Below are 20222 nucleotides of genomic sequence, written 5' to 3' on the forward strand. Positions count from 1 at the left end.
GAGTGAGAGAGAGAGAGAGAGAGAGAGAGAGAGAGAGAGCATGTGCATTCTGCATTGTGGATATGTCATAGTATCACCACTTCTTTTCTGTGTGTGTTCTGCATTGTGGCTGATTTATTGATTTTATTTGAAAAATTAAAAAAACAATTCTCGGTTTTGTCTTTTCACCCATTCGTTTCTTGTGTGGTGTCCAATTTGACCACAAACACAATGAGTTTAAGTCTTTTTTTCACACCACCACACCACCAGAGTCCAGCCCAATTTGTGTATGTATGTGTGTATGTGTGTGTGTGTGTGTGTGTGTGTGTGCGTGCGTGCGTGCGCATGTGTGTGTGTGTGACCCCAACACTACATAAGGGATAAGGTATATTTACTCACTTTAATCAATATTATGTCATGAAGTTTGATTAATACCATTAATATTTTCCTTTCAAAAAACTGTGCACAAAAACTTAGAATGAAATAAAAATTAAGAAAATCTCATTGACAAAAAAGTCATTTTTTCAGCCTATTTATTCTAGCACACATACTTTTTTAAATGAAAGGCTATGCAGAAAATCTTGCAGAGTTACGCCATTGCCGTTTTCCATTTGGTCTCAAACAGGGGCGTGATTATGAGATAAAACATTTTGTAATTCGGCAGTGAATATCGATTAGTCACTGTTGAACATCCCCTGCATTAAATGGTCATTCAGAGTGTACATTAATTTATCATTAATTTATCATGCCATGTTTTATTATTACACAGATACTGCACAATTTAAATCTTAAGTACTAGTCCTGTCTATAGTAGTGTTACAGATAAATTATACTAACTGGGAAAACAAGCTTCTTTTAGTAAGATGCTTTTGTTCTGCTAAAGTGTTCATTTGGTGATATTTCTCCTTTTTGTGCACATCCCTGAACTTCTTGACTTGGGAGAGCGTTGATAATTTGTTAAAATGAGATTGTGAGTGTGGACAAAATTCTGACAGCTCTAGACTAGAACAGTGTAGTGCCTTGAGTCTTAAAAAGCAATAGCCTAAGCTGTCCACTCCACTAAATCCTCAAGTAGCCTACAGTACAAGCAGGTATGTTGGATTCATTTGATTTCCTGTTTTTTTATCACACGTTTTGAAAGCATTATACTTGTGCACACCAACTATATGTAGACCCAGACTGCCTTCTTTAAATTCTTGGATTTCTTGGGCTCTCACATTTACATGCAACCTCTGTTCCCCGGCCATCTCCACCTTGTCTGTACAATCTCTACCCTTGTGGTCGAGCTGTGCTCCCTCATGGGTGGATTAAGACTCGGAATCATAAAAAAGCCCCATTGCCAAAACCTTGATCTGCTTGGCGACATGGAATATTAGTCTGCTGACCTCAAACAAAATGCGGGCTGCCCTCATTCGGTGAGTAAACAGGTAATAACCCCTCACTCTTAGTCGGGCGATTTGAAGAATGCTTGATGCAAATGCTACGTTCCCTTTTCCCTCGCCACCGGGGCTTCCATTACACCGTGCAAAGATGAGGACAGGCAGGCAGAATAAGCAATGAGTTTTTAATAATTTATTGTGGCTACATGTCTGAGTTGGGCTTGCACAGAAATGTTGTCTCAGAAGCACACTAGAAGAAGACTGGGAGTGTTTCAGAAATGTTAACTCTCCAGAACATGAGACAATGGCTTTTCCATGAAAAAGAAAAGGTTGTACTCATAACCATTAAACCCAAATTTTGGACACTTAAAGGATTTTTGGATCTCACTTTTGTTAAGTAAATTGCACTTGGGTTCTTTACTTCATCGTCTTGTCATTGCCAGCGCCATCAACAATGTTAAAAAACCTCACAATGCAAGTTTTTAATAAATTAAATTTGAGTATAGACAAAACAACAATATGCTTAAGCTAACAACACACAAAAAATAATAATCATTCATATCTTTATTGAACACATCCCATTAAACATTCACAGTGCTGTGGAAAAAGTAAGCAAACCCCTGGTCTAATGACGTCAACAAAAGCTAATTAGAGCCAGGAGTTGGTAAACCTGGCATCCAGTTAATGAAACAAGATTGGCGGTGTGGGTTAGAGCTACTTTGACTTATAAAAAGCACTCAAACATTTTCAGTTTTCCATTAACAAGAAGCATCTGCTGACGTGGACCATGCCTCTAAAAAATAGTTCTAAAAAGACCTACGATCAAGAATTGTTTCTTTGCATGAAGCTGGATAGGGTTGCCACATTTAGACAAATTGTCTATAAATGGAGACGATTTTGTACTGTGGCTACTCTAGAAGTGGCCGTCCAGCCAAGATTTCTCAAAGGGCTCACCGCAGAATGCTGAATAAGGCCAAAAGAACCCTAAAGTCACAGCTAATGACTTGAAGGAATCATTGTAACTGGCATCTCTGTTCATAAGTCTACTATACAGAAAACATTAAACAGACATGGTGTTCATGGCAGGACACAATGAAGGAAGCCGCTTCTTTACAACAAAAATATTTATGCACATTTGAAATTTGCCAAAGACCACCATGACACTCCACAATAATACTGGGAAAATGTTTTATGGACTGATGTAATTAAGGTTGAATTGTTTGGGAAGAACACGCAGCACTACGTATGCAATATAAAGGGCTCCGCATACTAACATGAAAACATCATCCCAACGGTGAAGTATGGTGGAGGGAGCATCATGATTTGGGGCTGCTTTGCTGCTTTGGGTCCCAAGTTTATCACGATATCCTACAGGATAATGTCAGGGTGGCTGTGCACCAGCTGAAGCCCAGTAGTTGTTGAATGATGTAGCAGGACAATGACCCTAAACAAATAAATCCACTACAGAATGACTTTATAAAAAGTCCCAGTCAGAGCCCAGACCTTAACCCAATAGAGATGCTGTGGAATGACCTCAGGAGAGCCGTTCACACCAGACATCCTAAGATTATGGCTGAGCTGAAGCAGTTCTTTAAGGAAAAATGGTCAAAATTCCTTCTCAATGTTGTGTAGGTCTAATCTGCTGCTACTGGAAATACTTGGTTGATTTTGTCTATACTTGTGATTTTGATGAAGATGAGAACACATTATATGACCAATTAATGCAAACAAGCAGCTAATTCCAAAGGGTTCACATACTTCTTATTGCCACTGTACCTCCAGTTGTTTATTTTTCACACCCCTTTGATTGTGGAACACAAAAGGAGAAATTTTGAAGAATGTACTGAGCTTCAATGACAACTTTTCACAACACGAACAAGAACCTCCTATCTCTCTCGGAACCCATCTGAAAGCGAAAATTAACCAATATTTGAAACCATTTAATCAATCAATATTTAAAAATTAATGCAAATAAAATTTAAAAGCATTGGCGGAGGGGAAGATTTTCAGTGAATGATGGCTTAAATTTCCAACCTTTTCTCATAGAACATTGCATGTAAAAATAATTTAGAAAATGTTTTATAGTGACGTGATACTATGTATCGTGGCAGTTTTCTGGTTACATAAACATTGAAGGAGCAACAACAATGATTTGTATGTACTTTCGCAAGTCATCCTGACTGCTTTTATGATATTTGTTGGTCTTTTATGTTATTTTGGAGCTCAACAACACCCATTATATGGAACTTCAATTATATGGAAAAGAGGGGGCAGTACTTTCCTCAAAATTTCAAATTTTCTCCTCAGAAAGAAAGTCATGTACTGTAAGCTTAGAACGACATATTTATTTGGGTTAAATAACTCAATTAACAACTCTAGAGTGTCTTAGGACCTTTTTAAAAAATAAAATAAACAAAAATTTATCAACACTTTTATTTATAAATATATATGTATATATATATATGCATCAGGTTTTCCCCCGCATTATTCTCTTATCGCGATTCAACTGTATACATTTTTCATGTGCATCCACTTTCTATTTTTATCGCGATTAAACTGCATGCATTTTACAGCACACACCCGTTTTCTTCTCTGTGTTACACGGATTATTGCATCGATCTCAAAGCACCACTTATCAAGAACAACCAACAACAACAAACAATTGCGTGAGGGATTCATATCGATCTCAATCCCCCACCACTCAGGAACAACCAACAACATCAAACAAATGCGGTAAGTCATGGCATCCGCTCATGTTATTTCTTCCTGCATTGTATGTCACATGTTTACAATAGCCTCTTACATCAGCAGTGTGGGATTCACATGTGATAAATGTAAGGAATTAGTCAGGCTGATGGAGAAGTTTAATGAGTTAGAGGCGTGCATCGGAACGTTAGTGTAGGTCAGTGAGTAAGAGAAGCCAGTAGATACTGTTTCGGATGCGGGCAGAGTGCAACACACGGTTTGGTTCCGGATGTAGAGCCCCCACAGCAGGGCATTTGGGTGATGTCTCGGCGGCATACTCGCTCAGCAAAGCGACACCACTCTGCCGTTCCTGTTAGGGTTTCCAATCAATTCTCCCCACTCAGTGATGCAAACACTGAGAATCATGTTGAAAGAGCCCTTGTTATAGGAGATTCTATTGTAAGGAATGCGGAAATAGAGACTCCAGCCTCTATTGTTAAATGCATTTTGGGTACCAGAGCGTCTGACTTAAAATTACATTTACAATGCTGGCTGATGCTAAATGTAGATTTTCTTAAATTGTTATTCATGTCCGCACTAATGATTTTAGTGATTTTATTTTGTCAGCCGGGAATGACTAGAGATAATGTTAAAGAGGTGTGAGAATTTGCAAAAACGTTGTCAGACACTGTAATGTGCTCTGGCCCCCTCCCTGCTCATCGTGGTGATGAGGTTTATAGTAGATTAGTGTCACTGAATGGCTGGATGTCTGAGTGGTGTCTGGAGAATAGAATAGGATTTATAGACAATTGGAAGAGTTTTTGGGGTAGACCTGACCTGCTAAAGAGAGACGGACTCCATTCCTCCAGGGAAGGTGCCACTGTCCTCTCTAGTAATTTGGCTCATAGTCTTAATGAGTCTCAAAGTCTGCTAGCTGCCTTGAGACATCACACAGGTCACATTAACTACAACACATAGAGACTATATCACCTAGATATCATATAGAGACTGTGTCTGTTCCCCGAACTACCAAACACAAACCCCTCACTAAATCATTTAGAATTTATTTTTTATTAAGGTCAAACTTGAACAAAACAAACAAATAAAAGATAAACATCATATAAAGATAGGGCTACTAAGCATTAGATCTCTTTCTACCAAAGCACTAACTGTAAATTAAATTATTACAGATTGGATGTGCTCTGTTTGACTGAAACCTGGCTTAAACTGGATGAATATATTAGTTTAAAGGAATCTACTCCCCCAGGTTATTGTTATAAACACGAGCCTCGTCTGAAGGGTGGAGGAGGAGGTGTTGCTACAATTTACAGTGAACATTTTGGTGTTACTCGGAGGACAGGATATACATTTAAGTCTTTTGAACTAATAATGCTTAATGTGACACCATCAGATATAAATAAAATAAAAAACGTCTTTTACCAAATGTTTTATTAGATCTTGTAGTTACTGTGGAGATGGAGCTTTAATTTTTGGTGACTTCAACATTCACATAGACAAAATGATACATTGGGATTAGCATTTATCGATATTCTCAACTCTCTTGGAGTCAGACAAAATGTAACAGTACCAACTCGTTGTCATAATCATACGCTAGATTTAATTCTGTCATACGGAGTTGATGTTGATAAAAAATAAATTCTGCAGCAGATCGATGACATCTCGGATCATTGCCTCGTCTCTTGTAAGCTGCGATCAGCTAATGCTACTCAATCTACACCACGCTATCGTTCAGGTAGAACTATTCCTTTGACCACTAAAGATAACTAATAATCTTCCAAATCATCTCATACACTCAGTAAACCCCAAAGCCTAGAAGAACTTAGAACACAGAAAATATAAATACAGTCATCTCTAGCACTCTTGATAGTGTCGCCCCCCTTTGATTAAAGAAAATTTAAGAAAAAAGCCCTGTACCATGGTACAATGATCACACTCATGCTCTCAAGAGAGCAGCTCGGAAAATGGAGCGCAAGTGGAAGAATACAAAATTAGAGATACTTTGTGGTGCATGGAAGAATAGTGTCTTTAGCTACAGACAGGCACTAAAAGATGCCAGGTCAGCATATTTTAGCAAACTCATATAAAATAACCCCAACAATCCTAGGTGTTTATTCAGTACTGTGGCTAAATTGGTTAGGATTAAAGGTTCAACAGAACCAGATATTCTGTCGCAGCACAAGTGTCTCATAATATTCCTCATGTGCAACTTCAATCCTTCGCAGTCATAGGTCATGAAGAGCTAACAAAACTTATCAAAACATCAATAGACACAACATGTTTGTTAGATCCAATACCAACCAAGCTCTTAAAAGAGGTATTCCCTGTAATCTCAGAACCTCTTCTTAATATTATTAACTCCTTGCTATCCTTAGGACATGTCCCAAGAAACTTTAAAATGGCAGTTATCAAACTGCTTATTAAGAAGCCACAACTTGGCTGATTATAGACTGATTTTTTATCTCTCGTTTATGTCGAAAATACTAGAAAAGGTAGTATCCCCCCAAATATGTTCATTTCTACAGAGAAATAGTATATATGAACAATTTCAGTCAGGATATAGGCCTGATCACAGTACAGAGACTGTACTTATCAGTGTTACAAATTACTTGCTCATATCATCTGATTGTAGCTGCATTTCATTTCTAGTGCTTTCAGATCTTAGTGATGCCTTTGACACCATAGATCATGACATTCTCTTGAACAGGCTAGAGAATTATGTTGGCATTTGTGGAGTTGCATTAGCATGGTTTTGGTCCTATTAAGCAGACCGCTACCACTTTGTCTGTGTAAACGAGGAATTGTCACACCAAACAAAAGTAAATTATGGAGTGCCACAGGGATCAGTTTTAGGGCCTCTGCTTTTCTCCATGTATATGCTTCCCCTGGGAGATATTATCAGGAATCATGGAATATGTTTCCACTGTTATGCTGACGATACCCAACTTTATATTTTTTCAAAACCTGATGAGATTTCACAATTCTCCAAATTAGCAGAGTGTATCAATGAAATAAAAGACTGGATGGCCAGATATTACCATCTACTCAAATCTGACAAAACAGAGGTACAAATTATTGGACCAAAATCCTCTATAATTTGACTCTCGATGATGTAGTTACATCATCTTTAACAGCGAAGAACTTAGGTGTGATATTTCAAACCAAGCTCTATTTTGGAAATCAAATTACCAATGTTTGTAGAACAGCATTCTTCCACCTAAGAAATATTGCTAAATTATGACACATGCTCTCTGTTGCTGAAGCCGAAAATCTAATTAATGTGTTCATGACCTTAAAACTAGATTATTGTAATGCATTACTGGGAGGATGTCCAGCAAGATCAATAAATAAACATCAATTGGTTCAAAATGCAGCAGCCAGAGTGCTGACTAGAACCAAGAAATATGATCATATTAGCCCCATTTTATCATCGTTACATTGGCTACCTGTTAAATTTATAATAATATTATTTTTTAAAATTCTGTTAACTACGTTCATTATGATCGCAAAATTCTGGCCTGTTAATAGTTCCTAGAATACCAAAATCCACAAAAGGAGGTAAATCCTTTTCATATTTGGCTCAGTTTAAGTCTAGACTAAAGACTGTATATCTATTTAGCCAGGCATAAACCTAATTTATCTTTTAACTCACAATTGGCTGCTTTAGTTAGGTCTGCCGGAATCAGAAACAGTGATCAAGATATATAACTCTGCAATAAATTGAATGGCATCTATGCTAATATAATTTTATTTGTTTCCCTGTCTCAACCTCGGGACTCCTATCCTGAGGACACCAGAACTGGCTGGATCCAGCTCCATTCCAGCTTCATGTTGGACTCCACTGCTACGTTTCGCTGTGTGATGATGACTAATAGCAGTCGGTGCCAGCCAAACATCACTTCAGTCTATTACAATAGACTTCAGAGGATGAACTGATGCAAACTCCAACCATAAGACATGGGATACTTCATATGCCATTTCCTGAACCTTGGATTTAGGATAGATCACACCGAACCTCACCGAAATTACCGGCCTGGTTGAACTGCGATACCCCTAACTGATCACTGCCTGCATCACCTCGGTTTATTGATGAGACTACACTCTTGAAATGGAACACATAGACTATCAATGAATTGCCAACAAAACCCTTCATCAGCCAACTAACAAGGACAATTGCATCTACGTGAACTTCTGCAGTTAATCCAGGATGGACTTCAAAGACATTAGTCATTAATCTTACAGTTCATACAAACTTTTGGTTTAAACACTGTCCTTTAACACTTTGTTTAATATTTTTAAACCATGACCTGCACTATACATAAGTAATATTAGTGTTGTGAAAGGCGCTAGACAAATAAAAATGACTTGACCTTTTTTTAAAAAGCATACAAGAAACAACAATTTATTATACACTTATTTTTCAGAATTTGTCACCTGATGAGTACCACATGCATAAACAAATTCTAAAGTTAAATTGTAAACAATATCTGGTTAGAACATATTTTTAATGCTATTCTTTATCAAAGATTAAGGATTATGTGCAGGAAAATTTACCTAAAAATCAAAAAGATTACAAATACTTATATTTTACATAAAGTACTTTAATTTTCTTACTTTTAATTTGGACAAACATATGAACATATAAGGTTTCACTCTTAAATTATTTCCATTAAAATTAGTTTTCTGTGCCCCAGAATTATAAGACCTTTTTATTTTACTATTACTACATCTAACTAACAATTTGTAAAAAACATCTATTCTTCACTTGTGTGGGTTCCAATCCAAACTGATCAAGGTAATTGCTAATTATCTAATTATCTAACTATATATAATTTTTTTTTATAATTTATTTTCATCACTATTAGCCTACTATTGCTCAAATTTGGTACATAAATCATGCCATTAAATCATAACTCTGATGGCTCGTTGAGGAAAGCTGTGCTGTTAGTTTTCTTAGTGATCAGACATAAAAGTTTCATCCAATTTTGGATTATAAAACGGGCCAAAAAATCCCTTGGATTTACATTCAAGGAGGATTTCAATGGTTTAAACAATTTGTGGAGTTCTGTCACATTCATTAATTCTAAATGCTTGTTGAGGAAACAGTTCAGCTATTTGCCCCACTTTGTCTCAGACATTAGCAAATACATAGTTGTCCAAGGGGATACGCAAACCATTTTAAGACTGTACCGAGAATGCCACAGGGTGCCACAGGAGACACAAATCCTAATGCAGTTTTTATGAGAGATGTGTTACACTGGGTGGCCTATGATAACAGTATAAAACAACAAATCAATAATTTAGCCTCCACAACCAATGGTGTGTGTGTGTGTGTGTGTGTGTGTGTGTGTGTGTGTGTGTGTGTGTGTGTGTGTGTGTGTGTGTGTGTGTGTGTGTGTGTGTACATTGCAGCAAACCATCCCGGCCAAGCCGAAGAGAAGGTTGGGAACAATTCAAGCAGCTCATGCCAGCTCTCAAACACTTTTGAAGGTTGAACAGCACTTATGAATCCCTTTTGTTCCGTTACTGCCTTTGAGTTGAATATTCTCATTATTATGTGCTAAAGCCCGGATTCAAGGACTTTTTATCCAAGGAAATTTGTCATCATTTAATGCAAATAAACAGTACCAGGCTTTTATTCGCTGAAAGGCTTAATATTCAAGGGCAGATGAAAGCTTTTGTAGGAGCATTGAAATTCACTAAAATAATGAGTCTTGACTTACAGCCTAATAATTTACATCAGAACACTCTCAATTTAATTTGTTTTGCTGAGGTTTGTACTGAAAGGGAAACAATTACAATGTAAAAACATGTTTATTTCACAGTGACGTCAAATTATTTAATTAGTGGTGTTTGCTAAGACAATCATCAATTTTTATTTTGCTCATACTTGGGATTAGGGATTTAAATAACCCCTAACTTAATATGTAAAGGTGTGCTAAACCAATAGACTTTGAAAAGAGCGGAAAAAAAATACCATACCATAGACCTGCATTGAACTAGCCTCTATAGCCATATCTATACACCTAGCAACACCCTAGTAACCATCCAAAAAAACCTTAGCAACCACCTAGAATACCTTTGCAATGCCCTAGTAAGCACACAGAACACCTTAGGAACACATTAATAAACACACAGAAAATTTCAGAACACCCAGAACTCCTTAGCAATGTCATAGTAACCACCCATAAAACATAAGCAACCACCCACAACACCTTAACAACCACCCAGAACACCTTAGCCACCACTCATAGCAGCTTAGCAATGCCCTAGTAACAGCCAGAATACCTTAGCAACCACACAGAAAACCTCAGCAATCACCCATACTACCTTAGCCACCACTCATAGCACCTTAGCAACACCCTAGTAACCATCCAGAACACCTTAACAACCACCCAGAAAACCTTAGTAACCACCTAGAACACCTTATTAACCACATAGAACACCTTATCAACACCCTATAACTATCCAGAACATCTTATTAACCACCCAGATACTTGGGAATAGGGATTTGAACAACCCCTGATGTATTACTGTATGTAATGGTGTGTTATACCAATTGATTTACAAAAAAAAACGAATCCAGTAGACTTGCATTAAACCTAGACTCTATAGCTGTATCTGTGCACCAATTAATACCCCAGTTGCCATACATACACCTTAGCAACCACCCAGAAACCCTTAGCAATGCCCTAGTAACTACCCAAAACACCTAAACAACCACCCATAAAACCTCAGCAACCACCCAAAAAACCTTTGCAACCACCCAGAGAACCTCAGCAACCACCCAGATAACTTCAGCAACCACACAGATAACCTCAGCAAGCACCCAGAACACCTTAGTAACCACCCATAACAGCTTATCACCCCCACCAGAACAGGGGGGTTCCACTGCTTAATGTCTATTTTCAATGCTTGTGTGCCCATTGACTTAGACTTGCATTGAACTCGATTCTATAGCCATACCTATAGACCTAGCAACTCCCTAGTAACCATCTAAAACAACTTAGCAACCACCCAGAACAATTTAGGAACACCTTAGCAAACCCCCCAAAACAACGCAGAACACCCAGAACACCTTAGCAATGCCCTAGTAACCATCCAGAACACTTTAGCAACCACCCAGAAAACCTTAGTAACCACTAAGAACACCTTGGCAACCAGCCATAACACCTTAACAATGCCCTAGTACCCATCCTTAACACCTTAGCAACCACCCAGAAAGCCTCTGCAACCACCAAGAATACATTGACAACAACCAAGAATAAATTGGCAACAACCCAGAACACCTTATCGATGAATTACTAAACACTGGGTAAGTTGTCAGGCCAAAAATATTTTTTTTCATCGTTACATCTGTATTGAAGCCATGACATTTTAATAGTCTATATTTTATATAATTTGTGACATCACTGTGTAAGAATAAGTTGTATTAATTGAGAATATGTATGAAAAAGAGATATGTTAATATTCATGGTGGTCATACCTCAAGATGAATCCTGGTACAGAGGTTAAAGTGCAGATGGACAGCTTAGACACTTCCTGTCTGGTGCATTTCCTCAGAGTAATGAACACTGAAAGCACATGAATCATCAAATCATTGTCCATTATTTATGGGCAGAAAAGGTTCTGAACTTTTCCCAGTTTACTGCCAAGACTTTTACAGCATGCACATTCGACAGTCCACCAATCATGAGCAATGACACACAGCAGATTAAGCGGAGTGTGGAGTATAGGGCTTCCATAATACATGTTGCTTTGTATTCCAGTGCATTTACCAAATAAATTAAGATGCTGATTTAGCAACATATATTTTATAGAGAGCCACATTTCTCAAAATTAAATAATGAAATAGCATGTTAAATATTTCAATAAATCATTAAATACATCATTAAATCCATGCCATTTTTCATGGTCGATTTTCAGCACAAGATTTGCATCTTTTCAGTTGCAGGGTTACAGTTATTAAGACGTCACATAACGCCAGTGGGTGTCACCTTTCAAAATTGATTTTTAGGGGCCATTCACACAGGACACATTTTTGCATCCATCTGCACTGATTTGGAATTTTCTATGTAAACATGTGCTAGATGTGGACTCTACAAGACCCCTGAAGGTGTCCTGTGGTATCTGGCACCAAGACATTAGCAGCAAATCCTTCAAGTCTTGTAAGTAGTTAGGAGGAGATGCTGTGGATCGGACTTGTTGATCCAGCACATCCCACAGATTTGGAGACCAGGGCGACACCTTGAACTCTTCGTCATATTCCTCAAGTCATTCCTGAACAATGTGTGCAGTGTGGCAGGGCATATTATCCTACTGAAAGAGGCCACTGCCATCAGGGATTACCATTGCCTTGAAGGGGTGTACCTGTCTGCAACAGTGTTTAGGTAGGTGGCACTTGTCAAACTGATGTCCACATGAATGGCTGGACACAGGGTTTCACATCAGAACATTGCTCAGAGCATCACACTCCCTCCACCGGCTTGTTTTCTCCCCACAGTGCATCCTAGTGCCATCACTTCCCCAGATAAAAAATCGCACATGTACACGGCCATCCGTGTGATGTAAAAACAAACGGGACTCACCGGACCAGGTGAACTTCTTCCACTGCTCCAAGGTCTATTTCTGATGCTCGCATGCCCATTGTAAGCACTTTCAATGGTAGACAGGGGTCATCATGGCCACTCTGACCGATCTGCGGCTACGCAGCCCCATAGCCCTATTTATTCACTTAATGTATGTTTGATATTTTGTCACTTATAAAAAAAAAATCCAGTTATTTTACCATTGTTGTGTATATTTGTGTCTAGAAGTGTTTTAAACGGTTACGTAAAATCATGCATGTTTTTTTTTTTTTTCTACTTTCAAAAACTGTTGTCCAGAATTGTAACATAATAGGCCTACAGAGTGCTGACAAACACAAAATACCACTTGTGCATTTCAGGTAAAAAAAAAAGGCCTGTGAAGTGTTGTCTCAGCTCACTGTATCATTTCACACCTTGATGCTGTGTTGCACGAATCAGTCATGACCAGCCATTTATCGCATTAGGCGGTTAAAAGCCTCAAGAGGGGACCTCATGAAAATGTGCACGAGAATCAAGCCCAGTGTGGTGTAGCACACTCTGTAATCATCAGCATCCTCTCTGACAGGAAATAGAACACAGTGTGAGCCGTAGTAACCAAAAGGAACATGTTGATGAGTGTAAGAGACTGTGGTGACCCATCTTATGCAGAGATTCTGTCATCGGAAGTAACAAATGATTCCATTAGCATGCTCATATGCCACAGGAAGAGGTAAACCTGTGGAGTGCAATGTGATGATAAAGCTATACATTTACTTTTAGTCAGAGGTTAAAGGGGTATGACACTTTTGAACATTGAGTGTTAAAGGAAAAGTTCACCCAAAAATGGCAATTCTCTCATCATTTACTCACACTCATGCCATCCAAGATGTGTATGAGTTTCTTGGTTCTGCTGAACACAATCAATGATTTTTAGAAGAATATCTCAGCTCTGTAGATCCATACAATGCAAGTGCATGGTGACCAGAACTTTGTTGCTCCAGAAAGCACAGAAAGGCAGCATAAACGTAATCCATGCAACTCCAGTGGTTAAATATGTCTTCTGAAGCGATGCAATTACTTTGGGTGAGAAACAGATCAATAGTTAAGTCCTTTTTTTACCATAAATCTCCACTTTCACTTTTATAATGTGAAAGTGAAAGTGGAGATATATAATTTAAGGGGAACTTTGAAAATTATCTCATAATTTACTCACGCTCATGTTGTTCCAAACCCGTTTGACTTCCTGTCTTTAATCGAACACAAAAGGAGATGTTTGAAAGTCACCATACACTTTCAGTAAAACATATTTGTCTATTTCAAATCAAGTGTCATATGCAAACTAATATATATATATATATATATAATATAATATTTTCATTTATTAAGTGTGGCTGAAGTGTCCAAATACTTTTAGGGCAACTGTGTAGCCTGTTAGAGCTGTCAATAAATTAAAAAGATAATAATAATTGTAATGCAAATTATTTTATTTTGATTGTTTTATTATTCGTTTTTTATTTACTGGTTAAATCTTTATATTCAGACGCGATATGATGTGTGGGTGAGAAACAGGTCAAAATGTAAGTCCTTTTTTACTCGAAATCTCCACTTTCACTTTTACATCTGAAAGCCTCACATGGTGCCTATTTACTTTCACTTTTGTATCTGAAAGTGAAAGTGAAGAAACAATGGCTTACATTTTGATCTGTTTCTCACCCACACCTATCATATTACTTCTGCAGACATGGCTTTAACCACAGGAGTCATATAAATTACTTTTATGCTTCCTTTATGTGCTTTTTGAAGCTTAAAATGTCTGATCACCATTCACTTGCATTGTATGGACTTACAGAGCTAAAATATTTGTGTTCTGCTGAAGATAGAAAGTCATACACATTTGGGATGGCATGAGGGTGAGTAAATGATGAGTTAATTTAAATTTTTGGGTGGACTATCCCTTTAAGACAAGAAAAAAAAACTTATTCTATAAAGAACTCACTACAGTCGGTTCGTGGCCAGTTCATTAATTAGCTGTTTTGCTTGTATTTGATATTTGAGTTTCAATTATTAAATTCCAGAAAACAAAACTGCAAATGACTATGCTTTTGTAATATCCTACATGGATTTGATTTATAAATAAATTAGCCATCAAGAAGGTCTTTCTCCATCATTTCTGATGAACGGCATTAAACATATTTAATAATTAAAGTGAATGTGTGTATTATGGAATTTGAAATTGAAAATGAAAAAATATGGTAATGGAATTACAAAATAATTACATTTTAATAAGGTTTGCAAAACTCCCCTTGTCTGCCATTGATCAACAAACAGATTTATTTGGATGTAACTATCATGTAGCTCATTTATAGGAATATTCCGGTTTCAGTTAAGTTAATCTCAATTGACAGCATTTGTAGCATAATGTTGAAATGATTTCAACTCGTCCCTCCTCTTCTTTTAAAAAAGCCAAATTGTGGCTACAGTGAGGTACTTATAATGGAAGTCAATGGGGGCCAATTTTTGGTGAGTTTAAAGGCAGAGATGTGAAGCTTATCATTTTATTAAAGCACTTACATTCATTATTCTGTTAAAACTCTTTGTTTTTTTAATGGCTGTTTTAGAGTTAAAAGTGTCATCATGGATACAACTTGGCACAGAAAAGGTTAGTAAGCGATTGTATCACACAAAAACCATGATAACACACATATTGTTTACGTCTTGTGGCTATACTTTTAAAACAATGAGCATTTCTTTTTACATATTGACCCAATTGACTTCCATTATAAGTGCCTTGACGAGTCCCAGTTAATTTTTGTGGTAATCAACATTAAGCCACAAAATAATTGTATTAAACCTGGAATATGCCTTTAATTTGAATCAATTCAGAACACTCTGATGATCTTTGCAAGTTCTCACTCATATATTCCTGTCCAGAAACAGGCACTGTGAGGTCCAAGGGTGCTGCCCTTAAATTTACTCTGACCCAACTGCTCCACTAAAAATCATTCCAACAGCAACGAGGTCACCGGAGAGCACGCTGCACCAGCAATGAGGTCACACCAGAGCATGCAGGCTTGGTTTTGAAGCCTAATCAGGCATCGGGTCCTTGTCCCTCTTGGGAATACAGAGATGGACCTTCTCCAAAACAGGGGCAGAGGTCATTCCCCATTGCTGAGTCTTGAGAAGGGGTTCCGAGTTTGCAGGAGTGCAGTTCAGGCTTCATGACCCCCGCTGGGGATGTCACAAATTGCATCACAGCTCTTAAAGAGGGATGGGAGCCCAGCTTTGATGTCACCAACAAGCTGAAGTAGAGACACAGATTTCTCCTGAAGGGAATGCAGCGTGGTGTTTGATTAGAACGGGAAATTGATGTGCCTGTAACTCGCAGCCCTTCGTCTGGGCTAAATGTGGCTGTGTATCTAAGGAAAAGGGAGGAAATCATGGAGAACTTGTAGGTGCCAGCATACACACACACACACACACACACACGATTCCAAAAGGTTCATAGAATTCTCTTGCCACTGTAAATGAACTAGTTCGCATAAATGATTCACTAAATTAACTTGAGCCCTGCACAGTCTTAAACTTTGCCTTCTTTATTTGAAGCATTTTTGTAGTTACCGGTAATTGCTGCTGTTTGTCACTATATTTCTATTCAGTTATATAAAATAGGGTGTTTTCTTGTTTTATTAGTGTATATAAATTACACATTTGTTCCATTTAATGTTGTCACCTTATTTGTTTAACCCTTTACATTTACAATGGTTTTACTATTGTATTGTTGTAGTAACTATAACGATAGTAACCATGTGTCACGATTCCCTGTTGTCTGCCCTGTGTTTCTCCCTTGCCATTTCTCCCAGACTACACTTCCCACAATTCCCTGCCCTCATCACTGCCAGCTTGATTGTTCTCACCTGTTAATCATTATCCCTGTGTATTTAAGCCCTGTAATTTGTTCAGTCTTGGTCGGTTGATAAATGTTAGGTAATGTCTGGTCCTGCCCGTGGTCCTGCCCGTGGTCCTGCCCGTGGTCCTGCCCGTGGTCCTGCCCGTGGTCCTGCCCGTGGTCCTGCCCGTGGTCCTGCCCGTGGTCCTGCCCGTGGTCCTGCCCGTGGTCCTGCCCGTGGTCCTGCCCGTGCCCTTCGTGGATGTTCCTCTTGTTTATATTTTGGTTTCCAATCGTGGATGTTTTGTTTGTTTTATTCCATAAGGGAATGTCACCCTGATTAAATACATACAAACTCATATTCTGCAATCAGAACTTCTATTACATCCATTTGTATATCTAAAAGTATTTCATTCTTTAAATAGCTTCAGTATACTTTTTGTTCAGATACTTTTCATTAGTAGCTTGTGGTGTAGCTAACTACTTTCTAAAGAGTAGATTGTATTTTAACTACTTTCAGTTATGAGTTGCATGTAGCTTGGGAAGCTACAGTTTCAGAGTAAATCTTACACTGGTTGTGAGTAGTTGCCAGCGCACTGTTATGCAGTCATTAATGTGATGTTGGTATAAGTTCATTATCATGCAGTTGCTAGGATTGTCTGGCTGGTGGTTAGGTTGTTACATACTGGCCTAAGGAAAAAGAGCCCAACCCTAGACTATATGATAATCCAGTCAACCCTCAATGTATATCTATGGGATTTTTTTAATTGAGAAAAGTAATAGAACGCCTCTCCCCAACCTTTCTAAACAGCATAAACAATGCTGGATGCTTGCAACAACTTAACAAGCTTATGTCACTTTATGTTGCTTTGGATACAAGCATCTGCCAAATGATAAATATGATAAATAAATTCAGTTAATTCATAGCTGATCCAAATGTCAGATAGTGACTTTAATTAATCATCGTTTAGAATATCCTCTGCTGGAACTTTTCTAATCACTATCCCTGGTGTTTACAGGGCACTTCTTGCTGTATCTGTTCGATTGGTACTTTCAGACATCAGATGCATTTGTGCAGGAAGAGAGAATGGAATTATTTACCTCTATAGTCCTTTTATTTGACTCAGTAGCAACTTCAAGACAACTCAATTAACTAATGTAATGTAATCCTGTGCAAAAAGAAAATATGGTATATTTTACACAAATTGTGAGTTTGCGGTCTGAACTGAATGTGATGTTTACCGCAAAATAATACAAAGACAATAGATACGTAACATGTCATTGATTTGCTTTGTCTTCGCTGGCTGCATGTAGTAAAACAACAGCTCGACTAGTCCGTTTCATGAACAAATGACTCTTTTGAACCAGATTCAAAACTCAATATTTTTTCAATCTGTCTAATGATTTAGTTACTAAATCTGTACGAATGTTTACTGAATAAGCTATTTAAATTTTTTTTTATTATTTCTTACTTTTACATATTTTCCAATTAAATATAATTGTTATTATATATTTTTTTATATAGTTTTATTATATTATATAGTATCATATTAATACATATTTTTGATACAATGCCTTTTAAATAAATTACTCAAAATTACTCCTAAATCTATTGATTCATTCTAAGGAATCGGTCAGAATAAACACAAATATAAATATAAGAAACTTTAAATAATAAAAACATTAAAAATATGAGAATATATATATATATATATATATATATATATATATATATATATATATATATATATATATATATATATATATATATATATTCTCATATTTTTTATGTTTTTATTTAATGTTTTAAGTTTCTTATATTTATATTTTATGTATTACAATTCTGTCTTGTTTTCCAGTAAAAATATATAAAAATATTTAAAACAAAATTTTGAGAAGCAAAATTGTGTACAATAGTAAGAATAGTTTTCAGTGAATATACATTGAATTGTATATACAGTATATATATATATATATATATATTTAAGTTTATTTTCTTACCTCATTGACAAAGATTTTATTTCTTGTTTTTCTATTTTCTATCCTGCAGAGGTTAAATTTGCATTTTAAAACTTTAAAGAATAACTAATGTAGAAACATGATTAACTAATCATTAAGTAATAGTGAACTGATGACTGAGGTAGTAGACTGTTAGGTAATCACTGATTACTGAATTTGATCTGCCTCATTGAGAACTATATACTAACTATGGCTAATTTAATATCAACATTCTTTTTTATTTAAATAATGTTAAATTAAAGCTTAATATATATATATATATATATATATATATATATATATATATATATATATATATATATAAATGACATGAAGTCTTGTATTCCGAGAAATCTTGTAACTAAATGAAATGTAGTTACATTTATGCATAAATAAATATATATAATTTCCAAGGTGTAGAAGGAAAAAAAAAAAATGATCTTGATCCAAAAGAAAACCTTTTTATTTTCTTACACCGTTGGCAAATAGTTTTGTTCTTGCTTTAAGCATAAATCCAATTAAATTGTGTTTGATTTTAGAGGAAAACAAAACATAATATGAAATGTAAAATGTAAATATTAAATATGTACTGTAATTCTGCTTTTCAATCATTTTTTTCTATGAATTCTTGTTTTAATGATGTTTAGATATTTTTACAAGAAATGAATCAATAATATTTATTTATTTATTTAATGCAATGATAATTCTATAGGAAACACTTAACTAATCCATTTCACAAACTGGGTCCACAAACCTGCATGTAGTATAACTGAAATATTTCCCTGCTAATTTACCATTTTATCTGAAAAAACAGAGCCGCCACAGGTTTGTACTTTCAGTTTGCTGTCAAGACCACAGTGTGTTTTCATCAGTAAATTATTGGTGCACGTATAACATCAACCAGCAGTGCGGTCCTGCAGCGTCAATTACATATTTTCTTGCGTTTGTTGAGTTGACGCAGCATATGGTACCACTTGCTGGGTAAAATAACCAGAGCACTGATCTAGGACGTGCTATTGCAAATGTAATTGTCAGTTTGCCAGAGTTGCCCAGGGACTCGGCAAGAAATATTCCTCACAGCCCAAGGGACGTGCAAAGCCCATGACAGTTGACCAGATTTGTAATTAAGCGGTCGGCATTACTACGCACCACGAGTGAAGATTAACGAGCTGCAAGCCAAAGTTGATGAGCCAGACTACAGAGCCAAGTATCATTAACCCTTTACCGACCTGAGGGACCTTGGCAATACTGCAACAACTGCATTGACAACAAAAGTGCAGCCAGTGTTCATCAAATCTAAAATGTTTTTTCATGCAGATCCTTTGCACTTGCATATCAGAAAATCTGAATCACCTTGCAGTAGGATTGTAGATGAATATAACTTAGCCTATACTTCGGTTTGTGAGCACTCAAGACCCGAAGCACTTTCCAAATTGCAACGAAAAAGACAAAAGGCACTTAGGACCCCGTGCCTTGAACGCTGGGAGTATTAGGAGTCTTAGAACATCAAACTGTCAAAGTGAAAGAGGTAATTTGTTTCCATTCATTACACAAGGGAGTGCACCCCAGTGATTAATGTCATGCCTTGAATGGGGCGACTGCGTAGGGGAATGTACTCGGAAATCATTACACTAACACGCTAACGCAATGAACCCGCCTCTCTCACCCACATCAAACCCCCCACCGCGACACTACCTAGCCAAGAAGAAA

General features: G+C 36.9%; 1 protein-coding gene across 1 annotated transcript in view; it reads left to right on the plus strand.

The window, feature by feature from the left end:
- LOC127643570 (uncharacterized protein DDB_G0271670-like) overlaps positions 1-15807 on the plus strand; it is a 125391-nt gene extending 109584 nt beyond the window's left edge. Inside the window, exon 3 of the mRNA XM_052126353.1 lies at positions 15640-15807. Coding sequence (XP_051982313.1) covers positions 15640-15807 — 168 coding nt within the window. The remainder of the gene's footprint in view (positions 1-15639) is intronic.
- Positions 15808-20222: the final 4415 nt, after the last annotated feature.

The sequence above is a fragment of the Xyrauchen texanus genome, chromosome 5, assembly GCF_025860055.1.
Source record: "Xyrauchen texanus isolate HMW12.3.18 chromosome 5, RBS_HiC_50CHRs, whole genome shotgun sequence".
NCBI lineage: Eukaryota > Metazoa > Chordata > Actinopteri > Cypriniformes > Catostomidae > Xyrauchen > Xyrauchen texanus.